The 16,003-nt window shown below is 40.6% G+C and overlaps 1 protein-coding gene across 1 annotated transcript; it reads right to left on the bottom strand.

Moving 5' to 3' along the window:
• Positions 1-1,842: 1,842 nt before the first annotated feature.
• On the bottom strand, positions 1,843-16,003 carry LOC149348714 (uncharacterized). Its single transcript, XM_089585889.1, has 10 exons — positions 15,882-16,003; positions 13,920-13,984; positions 12,520-12,558; positions 10,754-10,786; positions 10,279-10,378; positions 7,824-7,933; positions 6,956-7,003; positions 5,348-5,383; positions 4,078-4,207; positions 1,843-1,920 (listed from the first exon to the last, which is right to left on the bottom strand). The coding sequence occupies exons 1-10, from the start codon at positions 15,949-15,951 to the stop codon at positions 1,907-1,909; spliced, it is 645 nt and encodes a 214-aa protein (XP_089442015.1). The 5' UTR covers positions 15,952-16,003; the 3' UTR covers positions 1,843-1,906.

Below are 16,003 nucleotides of genomic sequence, written 5' to 3'. Positions count from 1 at the left end.
GTACGATTCTAGCGCACGGACGGACATAGCGAGCATGAGCCATAAAAAGCTTTCGCCTTAAAAATGAATAGTGTTTAAATGATTCCCGCTTATCACCTGAGTGAAATTCGCAGTGCTGATTATAATTCCAACGCGAATGCTCTCAGTGTGGCGTCGTGCCTGCGGTGGCTTCAACGAGGAAGAGCGGATACCGCCATCACAACTTTAGTTCCAAATTTTAAACCATAATTCTGGTAGCGCGCCAGAATTTGGTGGATACTTGAAACACACTTAACGCCCTTCACTCCCTTTCTTTTGTATTTATTACATCGACGTCGTGCTGCAAACCTTGACCGAAATTTAACAGCACACGTGATTAAAATCGTCCATCTCATTTTCTAAGCTCCTCTATCACGCAATTTAGTTTACGAGAAAAATTACGAGCGCATTGAAAATGGTGTAGCAATAGTGGCGTTCCATTATCTGTGTATGAAAAGCAAGTTTTGAACAAGAAAAAATTTACGCAGTTAGAGATAGCAGGAATAAGCACTTGCGTGTTGTTTAACACGTGTAATATGGTGCTGCAACAAGAGCTAAGAAACTTGCTTCAGTCGCCTTGTCAGAATTTTGTAAATTCTGGGCCTGCCGGGCCCTGCTGCAGTTCTTGAGAGCGTCGCGCCTGCACGACAGGCTGTGACTTTGCCGAAGCCTGTTCGCCTTCTGCTTTCTGTATATCTCCCTTTTCTCTCTTACCCTTATAATTCCTCATCCTTATCCCCCAGCGCAGGGTAGCAAACTGGTTTCCTCTAACAGTTAACCCCCCTCCCCCTTACCTTCTGCTAATCGTCTCGTCCTTGTAAATTGTGAAGTCGCTGCTAAGGGGTCCGTCAGCGAAGTAAGTGTTTGTTGTCACCACTAACATCTCCACCATTTTATAATATCGTAACTGAGCTTCCCATCAGCCTGGTTTCTTCTTTAGAAGCAATGGAGCAGCAACTGAGTTTTTCAACCTCCAAATCGCTGAACAGCGGTTATAATTTTTAACTTCAATACTGGAGGTCTTTCCAAGTTTCGTATTGCCAAAATGCAGTAGTATTCTCTCTTTTATGTCGCTTTCTTAAATGCGTACTTTTTATTTTTTTCAAGCTTTTTCTTGCTTTCGTTTTATTTGCCAGATGTATTTGCTCACTTTTGTTATTCACTTATGAAATCACTATTCAGGCAGCGTTTACGAAAAATTGGCAGAAACATTTTGCTTGCAGCGCATCAACTAAAAAAAATTATTTCGTGCTCTTACCGATTGGCGAATGCCTGAAATGCCAGCGGGCATGAGATGTGCCTTCTCAATCTGTTCATAACTATAATAGGCACGTGGGTTACAAGGAAGTGGTGCCATAAATTTGATCCCTCCCACGCGCAACCAGGAAACCTTAGGGTTTATACTTTGTGGGATTTAACGTCCCAAACCGACTCAGGCTATGAGGAACGCCGTAGGGCAGGGTTAAGGATAATTTTTGTCTCCTAGGGTTCTTGACGTTCAATGAAATTTAACAATACACGCGCCTCAGGCATTTCGTTTCCATTGAATTGCGATCGCAGCGGCCGGGATTTAAGGTGCGTATTTATGTCAGCTGCAGAGGATCATTAGCATGGAGCCGCAGCGTCCTGTAAACATCTGCTGGTGCTGCCGGCCTTATGCTTGAACATGTTTGTGTATGAGTATTTAGGACTAAAATAAGGAAATCTGTAGCAAAGCCTATGCCTCTGCTAGTTGTCAATTTAAAGAATCAGGAAAAGGGAGCGATGTTTGAGACGACCGATCATACAAATGAAAGAACCACATCCGTTAAAGAATGTGCTAAAAATTTATTCAGGGTTGCTAGCAAGACGTCCTTGCGCAACCAATACTTTTGGCACGTTCTTTTCTTCATTTCATATAGCCTGGAAAAAAAAAGAGCGACGTGGTAAAGATTACAAAAGTCTTCCTTCCAATGGTATATACAAAGCGTTCAGAATTTATCGTTATAGTTTCAACAATGATTTGTATTTTCAATTAAAAGCAAACCTCTCAGTCAAGTTCGTTTGCGTTAGGATTTTGGTATACACTTGCCAAAATCTGTTACCTAAATTTTGTAGTCAAAGACAGAGAGATTCTAGGAGACATTTAAGTTTGAATATTACATAAAAGCAAACACACATTGTTGTAGGATATTTTCTTGATTATGCTGCCTCTAGTGCAAGAAACCCAAGGTTTAAAAGTTATGCAGCAACTATCAAATGAGCAAATCGCCTTCTTTCCAGGTGTGGTAAGAGGCATGAAATTATCATGCATTTTTTTGAGGTCGCAAATACCTTGTGTGGCACATGGCACTTTCCTAACTGCGTTTTCTACGAGTGGGAAAACAGCCTTTTACTATACCTATATAGGCCCCCATGAAACCATTTGCCAGAAATTGTTTTCTCTGACAGGTAGCTAAGCTCTCGGATTATTTGCACTTAACCTAATTAAATGGGCCGAACAACGATAAAAAAAGAGCCCGCTAATTAAGCGCGAAGTTTGGGCGCTCGCTGTCGCGTATATCAGTGAGAGTCGGCAAGGAAATACTTCCGTAAGGGGAAGCCTTGACAAAACCGGGGTTACTATTGCAGAAGCAAGTAAAATAAAAATGATGTTGGAAGCGAATGCGACTTTAAGCCACCTAATGGTGTGCGTCTCGGTCAGCAGCATTGGTGGCGCATCGACCTGTCTTACGACAACACATTTCTCTCGAGCACATTTCGATTATCAGGCAGTAGTTCTCTTCAAATAAGTTTGCACTCGTAGATACTGTATTACAGAATCAAAAACAGTAAATATTGAGCCTTGTAACACGCAGCTAATGCAACGAAGTAGGTGACGGTTTTATAGAGCTGTGTGAAAAATGTTTCACGAAGCGCCCGAATTTTCAGTAATCGTAAACAATAAGAAAAAAAGATTTGTCTTCAAGTACATTAGGAATACCTCACGCAAAATTTTCGTTTGCCAAGATGCACATGGCGGAAAAACACTGCGTAAAATGATTTCCTAAAGGTAAGTAAATTGGTCAGCGTAACCGTGCCCAGTGAAATGCTGGTGAGCTGAATATATTCCGAAAGTTTATTTTCAAAAAAAGCCACGCAAATGCAAATAGCTGAAATATTGAGAGTCCTAAAACTGTGAAGGAATCTGGAAAACAGCAGCCTCTTCGAGTTCACTATGTATACTTTCGTATGATACTGTTTGAGAGGTTTAATTTCAAAATCAGACGTACAGAATTTTCGTAATTAAACACTGCGAAGACCTAGAAACATTAGCGAAGGAAGCTCGTCCAGCAGGAACTGTCGATAAAATTCTAGTGAAAATAGAGTCTCACGTGACGCTAGTTTGCGACCGGGAGGACTCTGAAAACTAGTAGCAAATCTTTTTGCTGCTTATATCTCCTAATCCTGTAGTTATTTCCGAGTTCTGACTACAGAGGCGTTTAGCCTGGACCTCTGTATTTTGCCAAAAATTCTAAACAAAATGATTACTTTATTCATATCAATCACGCTTTACTTGCTTGCATGTCCAGGAATTAGGTATAAAGACTAAAACTACTGCATGCATCAACGATGTGGAACAGTACTGCAACGTCTGCTTTTGCTTCCCACCCTATTTCAGCCTGACCTCTCGAGTGCACGATACTACTACGTCCATAATTTTGCTCTGCCTCTGCTGTACTACATATATTGCACGGAGTGCTCACAGGCTAAACAGTTGCCGCCTGTAGTCATCACTAGCTGCTCTGCCAAGACTGTCGCAGTGAACAAACAGAAATAAAGATCCTTAGAGAACATGAAAGCGTTTTGGACAAGGTAAGCGCCGTTAACGTTCAAGTGTGTGTTAGAGATTCGGTTTATTGTAAGAGAAGCGTGAAGAAGACAAAAACGGAGCAAGTATATGTAAACAGTTATAAATACTTAATATGAAAAAAAAATATATGACATTTAAGAAGAAACACGCATTCGTTTCTGTTGCAGTGGTTGGAATGAAGCGCTGCACGTTACCCACAATTCGTCATTTTTTTTACGGATACTTACACGTCATGGACAACATGCTGCTTATTCCATTGTTAGGCCCAAACACAGTAGCCGCGCTTTGCGAAATGTCGCAACCAATGTTCATGAGCACCTTTAACGGGGCGTTGGTCAGAAGATAAAAGAAGACGCACTGCAAAGAAAACAAATTAGCAGCCGATTGAGTGCACAATCGAATCTGTTGCGTTTGTGCAGCGCACATATCACAAGGATTGTCTAGAATTTTATTGATTGCTCATTTATCGCGTGATTAAATAGAACAGATGGAAATGAATTGCTGGCGTTTTCTATAAAAATGTATTAATACACTTATTATAAAACTTTTTATCAAGGTTATATAGAATCTGAGGCGATGGAAAGTGTTTCGAACATTAAATAAATGCGGTATGGACAAGAATTGAATAAACATGATACAGTTTGACCTAGCCACGTATTTAACAAAAACGAGGGAGAATGCAGAACATCAAGGTAATGGGGTTTGATTGTGCAATTGCTGCAGGTTAATAGACAAAAGAAATATTTTCCTTTGCGCATCTCCTCTCCTTAAATTGACATTAACTCGTTACTAGTGCTCTAACCTTCCGCGAAGTGAGTGATATCTGTAATACCACTCGATGTGGTAGTGTTTTCTTCCTCACGTGCAGAAATAGTTCTCAAAAAGTGCTTTAAAATAACCACATTTTCTTCTATTGATTGTATTTTTTCATTATGCGCTTAGCGTACAGCGGTCTCAAAAATTGTTTAACAGCCTATTGTCGTGATGTGTGTAAAAACATAAAAATATTTCTACGGCTAGAAAGCACGCCGTAGTAGAAAGCTACGAATCATTTTAATCTGTATAGGAAAGGCTTCTCAGCATTGTGGAGTTCCTCAGTTTGATCAGCCAGAGCTGGATTAAAGGGCAATTCTAAAAGGTATCGTTGGAGTAACGCAATACGGTGTGGCAGATGGTTCTGTTTGGATAATGCATTTAGGGAACTCTGTTAGCTTAAAAAGTGGAAAAATTTATCTCTAAACTCTGTGCTTAGAAGCCGCTTATTGTATGCGTCTGGAAAACAAGAAAAAAACATTGAAGGTATTTCCTGTTTCCGAAGTGTCCGGTATAAGGAGGCAGGTATGATTTATTTCGTACTGCAGGGTGAGAAACCCAGAATGAAATCATTCAAATCGTGATACCTACCCCCTTCTCTTAAATTTTAAGATGCTCAATCATTGAAGATTCGAGTGGAGAGAACATAACGAAATAACGTATTCCGAAAAACTATTAACTTACTTCACCAGCCGAGGTCAGAGACTGCAGGAACGTTAACTGCAAACGGGAGAAATACAATGCTTTCGTAACTTCTAAAACACAGTCAATCGCAAACACGACGCCCCGAATCGCAAGACATCTTTGTATACACAACTGTAGTTTTTGTATCCAATTCTTGTATATACGTTGTTTTGAACAGTTTCTTTTTTTTATCACTAATATCCACTTTCTTGTTTGAATACGTTGTGTGCCTTGCGTTACCTTTTTAACACAGCGTTACATTTTTGTGTTGCTGAATTGTGCCACTTGTATCATTTTTCTCTTTCCCCCTACAGTAATGCCCGTTACCGGGCGCTGCAGGTATGTGAATGAATATATAAATAAATAAAATAAGAGAGAAAGAAAGAAAGAAAGAAAGAAAAAATAAAGAGAGAAAGAAAGAAGATAGAAAGAAGAAAAAAGAAAGAGAGAAAGAAAGAAAGAAAGAAAGAAAGAAAGAAAGAAAGGAAGAAAGAAAGCAAGAAAGAAAGAGAGAAAGGAAGAAAGAAAGAAAAAAAGGAAAGAAAAAAAGGAAAGAAAGAAGAAAGAAAGAAAGAAAGAAAGAAAGAAAGAAAGAAAGAAAGAAAGAAAGAAAGAAAGAAAGAAAGAAAGAAAGAAAGAAAGAAAGAAAGAAAGAAAGAAAGAAAGAAAGAAAGAAAGAAAGAAACCACATGAGGCAACACCGCCTAAAAGGCAACACATGATCTTATCGTCTGCCGCTATTGTCAGGCAGGTGTGCGGGCAGAGGGAGCCGGCCTCGCCCGTTGACGGAGAAGCTATGCAAGGCCTCCTCCCCTGGTAATTTATTCCGCTACAGAAATGAATGTTGCGCGCAAGGCAGGTAAATATGAGTAAAACAGCTTGATGGGTCCTGCCTTCGCAGCATGCAGATCAGCGTAGCAGCGTGCGGCGAAGGCGATACACATTATTTATACTGTAGGGACTGGTGATTTCACGCACCACAGATGTGAATAATCAGTTCTTTAACCGAAGCTAGGTTAGTGACAGGCAAGTGTTTACGTTTAGCTTTTCCACGTGCGTCAAACGTTGTGCCTCTCACTGCTTGAGGGACTCGAAAGTCTGCGTTCTTAATCAAATCAAGCGGTCGCTACCTGGGATTTGCATTGATAAGTTCAAGCGAGCATATCTTCTTTTTAGGTGTTCGATACAGTTGCGCAGTTGCTAACATGGACACTAGAGAAATTGGGATATTTGTAGTAAGAAAGGCACTTAACGCTACTACATTTGCGCAGTATTTGTAGCCCCTTCAAATAGCTACAAAGGATTGCCATGAATATTTCCATTGCTCCTTCCCGTAGTCTCGCATAATTCCTAGCTAAAGTGGCAGAGCTATTTTCATCTTTATCTTAGAAAATGGAATGAGCAAAAATATAACACCAAGTGTTTCTAACTGAACGAACAACACTAAGGCTTCGACATCCGACAGAATTTCCGATTTTTCCTTTAATGTCACAGCCATTCACCCACACCGAAAAGTAGGAGTCATATATTTTTGATCCGCTTTGTAACAGACTGAGTACACTGTTGTGTCGAAGAGAACTCAAACTGATTCGCATGTTCGATACTCACATCAACTACAGTTCCGTTGTCGCACGTCTTCAGCGTGTTCTTGAGGCACTGTGAATTGTTAGAAATAAAGGTTTGGCAACAAGTCACACTCGCAATTCATGACTGTAAAGCAGGCATTTTAATACAGGAGCACCTATTTGGAGTACAGATTCAAGGAAAGCACTCAAAAAAAGTTATATTTCTGCCATAAAATCTATCTAACTTTAGCAGTCCCGACGAAAAGGTTGTAAAACAGCCAGGTAACGTTTTACAGCCGAAGTGCCAAATTGATATTTCTTTTCTGTTTATATTTGTTTGAATAATTGAATAAAGAATGTAGTACCCTTGATTGATTTAAATGAATTCCACAGAGAACTGCCACCTACTGCGGCGACGTCTAATGCATATGCAGAATTTATTGATTCTATGAAGAAGAAACTATCTAGAGAGAAGCCAAACGCTTTTAAGGTGACGGAAAGCTTAATAGGATATTAATATTTGAGTTCCATTATTATTGCTTCAATATGGGTTTTGTGGACGTACGTTTTATAAAGAAAGTGTCACTTTTTAAACGATGCAATTGGGAAGAAAGCATAGGAGGACCGTCGACATCTCGCTAGTGAGGTCTGAACTACCTCAAAATTCAGTTTCTTTTACTCCTCTAGTCGCCTCTGTTTCGCGGTTCTCTAAACATACCTGGACGACCTCCGCAACTGCCCTATTTATGTCCTGTCCCAGAAGAAGACTTGTACATTGTACTTGTGCACCGAATTTCTACCAACAGAGAATTCAGGACCGTTAATTTTTCTAAAAAAATGCTAACTACTTATGTTCCCCAACACACGCAAGCGTGCCGGAAAGTTGATGTCGAATATTTGTGCACTCTTACATTTCCGATGCTTCCAGGAAAGCCGATATTTATAGCTCCTTGGCAGATGCTGCTCGCATTAGAAGCGCTCGAGTCAAATTCGCCTGGTACGATCCAGCCGATGAAAAATCCTAGAAGGAAGAAAAATGCCCACAGCTGCAGATGAACACGTTATTCTGAGAGTGAAAAAATAGCGAAGGGAAGAATTCAATGTTTATGTACTCCCTTTACCGAATAAAATGACACATGCAAAGCCTGAAGCAACGCGTTTCTAAACGATTATGTAGTCAGATACTTGGTGGAAGAAGCACGATTTTCGGGTTATTAATCAATCAGGATTATAGATGTAAACGGAGCTACTGAAGAAATAATACAATGTTTTGCCTAAATGCGCAGCTTTTATGCAGTACGAGTCAATTGGTGCTTCTAGCGGCACTAAAAATCCCTGTGGATAGGATACAATTAGTTGCGCATTAGAGAATGAGCTGAACTTCCGTGTGAGTTGAAGTTATGGAGTACGAGAGGTATCCAAAACATTAGATCCCGACAATAACTCTAAACGCCATGGCAAGCTAGGTGCCTCGTTTTTAAGTGTAAGAAATGGGCCATTTTCTAACCTTTCTACTTGCCTGCCTCACATTAACTTTTTCTTAACTTTTTTGCTCTTGTGTTTCGGGAAGTAGGTACTGCAGTGTCACCGGATTAGACAGCTCGTAGAAAAATGGAAACTGGGTATCCGTTGAATTCTTCCCGCCATTGCTTAGTTAGTCTGAAGGTTGGTTGGCCTGTATTATTAAATTTGTTGCATAAAATACAGCCGGCCGTCTTTGCTTAGCGCATTGGCTTCATCAGTGCGGCTATTCTGATTAATTATTTATTCACAAAGGAAAATTGGGTCACTGACCAAGTCAAAAAATGAAAAATGACGTTTCGGGTCCCATACGGGGCCCTTGTTGTGAACAAGGGCCCCGTATGGGACCCGAAACGTCATTTTTCATTTTTTGACTTGGTCAGTGACCCAATTTTCCTTTGTGAATAAATAATGCTTCACCCTGACCAGACGGTGTTCCGTCGAACCTTGGACTATATTCTGATTAATCTCTTTCGGTCTTGACTTCTGCGCATAAATTGGGCAAGAAAGGCTACTTTATCCAATATTTATTCTGACCAAAAATATTCTGCTGCTTTCGCGCTATGTTTACGTGTATTTTACGCAGCAAAAGAAATATCTGCCGAACAAAGTTCAGTAAATAAACAGCAAAACATTTCCCCGTAACTCGACGGAAATTCGTGATTTTCAGGTAAAAAGGAGTCCATTATCACAGATCAGAAGTCAGTTACATTATTCTTAAACCCCAGACGTCTGCAAAATGCATATATACATTCACTGCACTCTGCCCTGTGAAATTGCCGGTGGGGTGACAGATTTGTTTTTATTGCCTTTTCCTGGTTGAAAAACGTCATTTTTTATGGGAAGTAGGCTGTTTGTGAATAGAATACTGCACCCTCTTGACACAGACGAGCTCTCATTTAAGCGCAACGTAAGTTTTAAAACATTTTTTGAAGGCACTACAATACCTAGACTATGTCCGTGCTTTTAGGATATGTGTAGTTATTTATCAAAACGCGCAGGCAACAAAAACAGAATTAACCTTTAAACCTAGGAGTGCTCCTTCCTAGCCGAAAGAAACTACCCTTCCATTCGCCATACTGAAAAAGCTGTGGTGACATGAGAACGTAAGAGCTACTTTGGTTGCTATACTGAAGAAGAAAAAATCTTTTTTTTACTTAACATCACCACAACTTAGATAAAAGATCCGCATATTTGGCTTTTGCTTATTGTAAGTGGTAGTTATCTAATCAAGCGAGGAAATTTTTGCGAAACAAATAAATTCTGTTCGCTCATGTGCGCGTATTTCTGCAACGAATTCATGTCACTTTCTGGGTGTAGACGAAGTTGAATGTTTCTTTCTCTGTATGATGAAAAATATAGCTGACATGCGGCAAGCAAAAATCGGAAAGAAAGTAAACCATAGCCCTCTATGCGATCAGATCTATTTTTAGAGAAGCGATCAATTTCGCTTGAAATTTTTGATAAACTATTTGGGAAAGAAACTACTCTAGATTGTGAGAAGCTGCGGGGTGCAAATAATCATCATAGTTACTATACAAGAGCTCTCAATTCTCGGTACAAACCACAGTTTCTAACAATCATGCCACTATTCTGATCCAAGTTTGAACATGGCTGACATGTCGCGCAACTGCCAGTTGCCCATCTCTAAGAAAAGGTTCTAAATGTGGCAGGTCTAATAATTTGGTGGTGCTACTTTAATGCGCTACACAAGAGAGCAGATTAGTTCAATTAGTAAAAAGGAATAGTTGCACCCGTGTGTCTTTCTCGCAGCATTAGTTAGATCGTCAGGGCGCCACTCCTAACTGCTCATTTGGTGAAGTGGAGAAGAAAGATTCAACTTACGGAGAAATGGAAGTTTCTTCACTGCGACCGCTGCCAACTTCTGGGCCGCGACGAGGGCATTCCTTGGAGTGAGGTTTCTCAAAGCGGCTTCTGCAGAGCACTAAAAGCGATGAAAAAACGGTGAGAATAATGTTAAATGGTAGAAATTTTTATTCTTTTTTTTTCCCACTCGTTTTGTCAACATCGTTGAGAAAGCGAGAATATTAACATTACGTTGCCGCCACAAAAAAAAAAGAAACCAAGGTTCATGTCTTCAGGGTTCTATATTGCATTCTGCCAGAAGATAAATAGTAACCGGTCAATTTACACTCCCTCCCATCATTTTCTGATAATCATACAAAATTCTCGCGCTATAATTTTTTTCGGCTTTACATCGTAAAATGCTTAAAAACCGCTCTGTTAATCTCCCATCGTCAAGTATACGAGTTGTATAGGGGGTGCATAGAAGTGATGTATTAAGGTTCAGTATACTCACTCGCACAAGCTTCCGAAGTCCGGAAGTCAGGTTCTGCAGGGTAAAGAAGAAAATTGTGAGAAGTAAAATGTCTAATAGTTTTTTTATACACCACTTCTGAAGCTACTATTCAGCAGTGTACGAGTTGTGACCCCGCTATGGACTGTTCTCTTATGTAGGGAGAAATATTACCTTAACAACTCAACAAATTATGTCCATGAGGAAAACCAAGTTCGTGCAAGAAATTCTTTCATTTTTAAATTTTTGTACATAAAACCCCTATCACAAGAAGAAAGGTGAATAAAAGAATTCAATTTTTTATAGAAATTCTTACAGCAGCTTTCTCGGCGTTAGTTCAGGGGGAATGTAAGAAACACAATTAAGTGTAGGCTTTAGGTTCTATATACAGAACACAACAATAGTGCGACTAGAAACAAGCATCAAAACTATTCTTTTACCTTAAGGGTTACAAATGTGCCTATCTAAAAATCCGGTAAAGGACGAAGAGAGACCGGTGGCAATTCGACCTGGGAAGCAATTCCAGCCATGTAAAGGGAGAGCGTAGCATACACATTTAAAAATGTTTTTTTCGGCAATTAATATTTTTTATTAGGAAGGGTTGGTCACCCGTGTGAGCGAATAAATAAGCGGGCTTAGCAAGGTATTCTTGTCGAAAATGTCTGGCTTTATTTTACAGAATAAATAAAATACTGAGAGAAGTAAGTACTAACACCTCTCTGAGGGCAGGCACGAACCTGTAGGAGTCATGCAATTGTCGAAGACTTTAACACATAACAACTATTAAACACCCATTATCATTACTGCTATCATTTTTAAGCAGAAATATGCAGCGCACTGGAGGCAATGCAAGGTTGTTCTCAAACACAGATTATTTAGTTTGCATCGTACGGTATATACTGCGACTATGACAAATATGTTCAGATTTTCGAGATTATCTATTCTCTGAAGAGCTTCAAAAACTTTTCTGTTTAATCCCTATTTCGTACATCGCTACTGTGTAGCAATCACCTGTAGTCAAGAACAACTCACGGACGGAAGAGTTTGGTCATGTATTTTGGCACTTCAGGTTACTCAAAGTAACCCGCGCCCTTTGGCAACAGTCAGAAAAAGAAACAAAGCCATCCGTAAGCATCATGCGCACGTCGGGCATGCCTTCTCTACGTGTCGCAAGTCTACGGCGCTTATCGTCGCTCTGCCTTCAACTATGAGAGCGAACAATTCCATCGTCGAGTCCAGAAAGCCCTAGCTGGCTGGAATACGCGCCAGATCAGCCCCACCAGCTTGTCTCAGCTGAGTTAATCGCGCCTGAGCGTGGTGTAGAACGTTGCGTTCAAATTTTGCTTAGCAACGAAAGGCATGAACAGAGTCAAGAGGTAGCAAGAGCAATGTTCGTTAACAACCATATGTTCCGGGTTCTTGTTTTGAGTGCTGTTTCACAAAGCTCTATACATAATTACTGCCCGCATAGGGAGCCAGTGAACATGGTAGACGCTTGCCACTGAGTAAAAGCGTGTTCGTCAGTGGTAGTAGAACAGGCGCATGCTACAATCTCTTTTATTCTTATAGAGTAGTATTTAGGTTTCAGTATTGGGACGCAATGCTTTCCTCCGGTTCTTTCTTTAATTTATGCATAAACAGTGGCAAATATTGGGGTCTTTAAGATAACCATGTGGTTAGTCCGTTCACAAGCTTCGTTAACTTCCTCACCTGTATTAAGTCCAAAACGTTTCGGTTGAAAACTATGTAAAGAAGAAGTGTCTGTTTACCGTTTCGCCTGAGCAGAGGTAGAGGTCGCCTTGCAAGCACTAGAAAGAGCAAAAATGGTGGTTAGCGTTTACACAAGCTGAGAAATTGTTGCGCGGACAATACTATTTTGAATTGTCATTATGCAACCATGAAATTCGTGGCTTTCAGTTTCTTGTTAGGGGAGTCGTACTGAAGTGAATGATATTGTTACTGTACTATGGCGAGCTCAAAAGAAGCCCACGCTCCAAGTTGCTGGAGAAGGTTTAAACGAATGCCCTCTAGAGATAAACAAAACCACCGTTCACTGTCTTCTTTCATCCCTGCGCATGAAACAAATAAATCACTGCATGGCGTACTAAATGGCATTCCGACAGCCCTAATCTCACTTTGAGAAGGTACGTCCTGACTCCTAAGTACCACGTCTTTCTCACAGTGCAGAAAAAAATGATTTTTTCATTTTTTATTCCTTCTCAAGCAAAAACTGTTTCCTATTCGTTGTAATTTTTCACTGCTTTTGTATTATTGATCCCCATCGGTTTTCTATGGGCCAGATATGCCACTCTAAATACGATCCTGCGAATACTTCGCTGATTAACCCTTAAAGGAGTATAGACACCTAATTTTGGTGACATGCTTCATTCTCTGTAACGATGCAGAAGACACTCGTACGCATAAATTTCCATGTGATATTCGCCTACGACTGCTTAATAATTTATAATCGAATTTTTCTGTCATCCTGTTTCGGTTTTAACAACCGAACGAAGGCTGTAGTCAAATCTTGGTTATACTTTACTCGAGGCATGTAAAAACGTTTGATTTAACCGCTGCTTCATCGTTTTAAATCATTACAGTGCTTAAGCCAGCCTTCGCCAATGACCGGAGTGGCAGTAAATGTAGAAGCAGCGATTATATTGCAGTTTTTTTATGCTTCACGTGACCTCTAACCTCACTTTTACGTCAAGGTTATCGGTCGGCTGTTGAAACCGAAGCCGAAACAGCACGAGAAAGAAATTCGATTATAAATTATTAAGTTCTCGTAGGAGAGTACCACGTGGTAATGCATGCGCGATAATGTCTTACGCATCGTTGCAAACAAGGAAACACGCACCCAAAAGTTAGGTGTCTATACTACTTTAAGAATAAATTAGGCTTGCACCAGCATCTTTCTTATTATTTAGAATGTCGCCAAAACTGAGCTCTCTTATATCGCGAAAGTAATGTTATGAGCTAAAACAATAAGTCTATTTTTCGAAGAATACAATCGAGTCGAGTCATTTATTGTTTCTGAATATACTTCTATCATGAGAATCTTTTGAGGATCGTAATTCTGGTACCTGTGACACTCATGAAAGCGATGACATTTTTTTTTTGCTTCAGGGGCGGCTGCTAAAATGTTCAAGAAAAAGAAACCATGGATTACCTCTCCAACTCCAAATATATCAGGTAAGTTGGCGTCAATGCAGTCGCCCTGTGGCATGGTGCTGCCTGGATTATAGCAAACAACAAAGAGTTATGAGCCATGTTGGGGGTGCACTTGGTGGGAAAGCACCAGACAATATTTGACTACATTTTTAGTGAATATTCCTTCCCAACACGTTCGCATATGCTTAAAGGAGCCGACAAAGTTATCAAAAGCAAGATTATGGCCTAAGCAGACTTTCACACGATCTTGATTCACGAGGTATTACCCTGCGTAACTGGAATTAGTAGTCGAAAAAAACCATTTCTTTTGTGTCAGTATCCTAAAGCGGGTTCATTTGTGCGAGCTCCGTCATGGATGTTTCAGATAACGACGGTTGCTAGATGCTTTCCAAGCACGACTTTACTCTTAAGCCCCACGGCCTATTTCGATGGAGCTTTTCAAGTCAGTATTTTCCCAGTCAGTCCTCATAAATTTGGGTACGGATTCTAGGCACGTTGTGAAAATGCACTGAAAAGTTGTTTCACTGGCGCATTTCGGCGAACCGTTATTGCGCACTTGCTCGCGAAGCAGATCCGGAAATGATCAATCTGTGCACGTTGGCTACAGATGTGCGCAGATAACCTGCAATCAGTGCGTAACTGGCGCTGCATTTTTTAAGACCCTGAAAGTTTGCTAAAAATAACGTCGAACCTGTCTACGTGCATCACACCTATCAAATGGCTCCAGTATTGCAGGGTGATCAATTTTCCTGTAAAATGGCTGACTAGGCATTCCACTGCTCCTCACATCATTTACACACGTAAAGACAAGGTTCTATGCCAGTTTAGAAGCCCTTGCAACTAAATATGCAGCCAGCTTTGGTCTAAAGCTGCAAACAAGTGAGACAACACTAAATATCTGAGGAAAAATTTGATTTCTTGATTTAACAAAGTAACTTGCTCATTGCAGAACTTTGAAGGAAAGTCAAAGAAGGTGCCAGTTGACCAAAGGCTGCGTTTCTTGTTTCCGTTGCGTCGTTGGTTTCATTATTTTTTCTGGCTCTTTCATAAATTCAGGAAAAAAAGTCCACCCTAAGCCTCATTCCTTTGAGAATAGTGCTTATGGGAAGCACAATATGAGTTTTAGATAAAGACTTTTCCTTTTATGCCCTGTTATAGCATGTGTGTCTAAAACGCCTGTCTTGTTGAACCATCGGCATGGCGCTTAACTATTACAAAGTAAAAAGTGTCACGTTTACATTAGCATTTCTTCTACATAGTGTTAAACCGACAAAGATCGCAAAATGCAAATCGAGAGACCGTTAATATTGTCACGAAGACGACGAAGCTGGCAGTGGCGCGGGACGGAGCGCTCGCGCTAGGCCAGCGGCCATTAAATCATCTCTTGTTCATGGTTCATCACGCCTCATTCTTCGGCTGCCCGCCACGTTACAATATCTCCACAACGAAATGAAAGGTGTATATAAGAAATGCAAACACGATTTCCCTGAAGGTGCGTTCCAAAATAATTACTCACTCTTAAAACGAGCCTAATAAGGGAGTAATTACTCATGACGTCCACCAAGGAAAGCTATACAGCTTTCTACAGCCGTATGGCTGCGTTCATGTGGACGTCAATGAGTAATTACTCCCTTATTACAAATCTACTCTACCTTGGGGGATTCCCCTAAAATATTTGACCAAAGCGAACCTATTGTAAAGCTGCAGCGAAAATGCTTTTGCTCATGCATATGTCTCGCAAAAAGCGATGCAGAGGCTTTCTCTACATGTTCCATACTACGGGCTGCACGGAAACGCAAATCAGGTCTGCAGGCTATAATCAAAAATCTGAGCCGTTCTGTGCCATCTTTAAGCAACAGGCATCGTTCCTTGGGGTACATTTGACCAAACCGACAGTATAGAGCTCTTTGCAGGGATCTGTATTGAGCCACTAACTAAGCAACGTCATAAAGATTCTCACCACCGCTGACGAGACATAGCTGACTCGATGCCACAAAGGCCAAGACCAGGGAAATAGCCACGGTGCTCATTGTAGAGTTCCAAGAAGCCGAGGTGACAGAATGGTGCGGCGTTGAAGCAACC

This window comes from Amblyomma mixtum, chromosome 4, assembly GCF_055824585.1.
Source record: "Amblyomma mixtum isolate Tamu chromosome 4, ASM5582458v1, whole genome shotgun sequence".
NCBI classification, from domain to species: Eukaryota; Metazoa; Arthropoda; class Arachnida; order Ixodida; family Ixodidae; genus Amblyomma; species Amblyomma mixtum.
Note: the sequence above shows the minus strand (reverse complement) of the source record. Positions and strands in the feature narration are given on the sequence as shown.

Bases quoted from the DNA above. Each gene is read 5' to 3' on its own strand.
- LOC149348714 (XM_089585889.1), bottom strand. From the start codon at position 15,951: ATGAGCACCGTGGCTATTTCCCTGGTCTTGGCCTTTGTGGCATCGAGT. The intron at 10,787-12,519 runs GTAAACAGACAC...TTTACCCTGCAG, and splicing joins ACCTCTGCTCAGGCGAAACG to AACCTGACTTCCGGACTTCG. The intron at 7,004-7,823 runs GTAAGAGTGCAC...AACAATTCACAG, and splicing joins TTCCTGGAAGCATCGGAAAT to TGCCTCAAGAACACGCTGAA.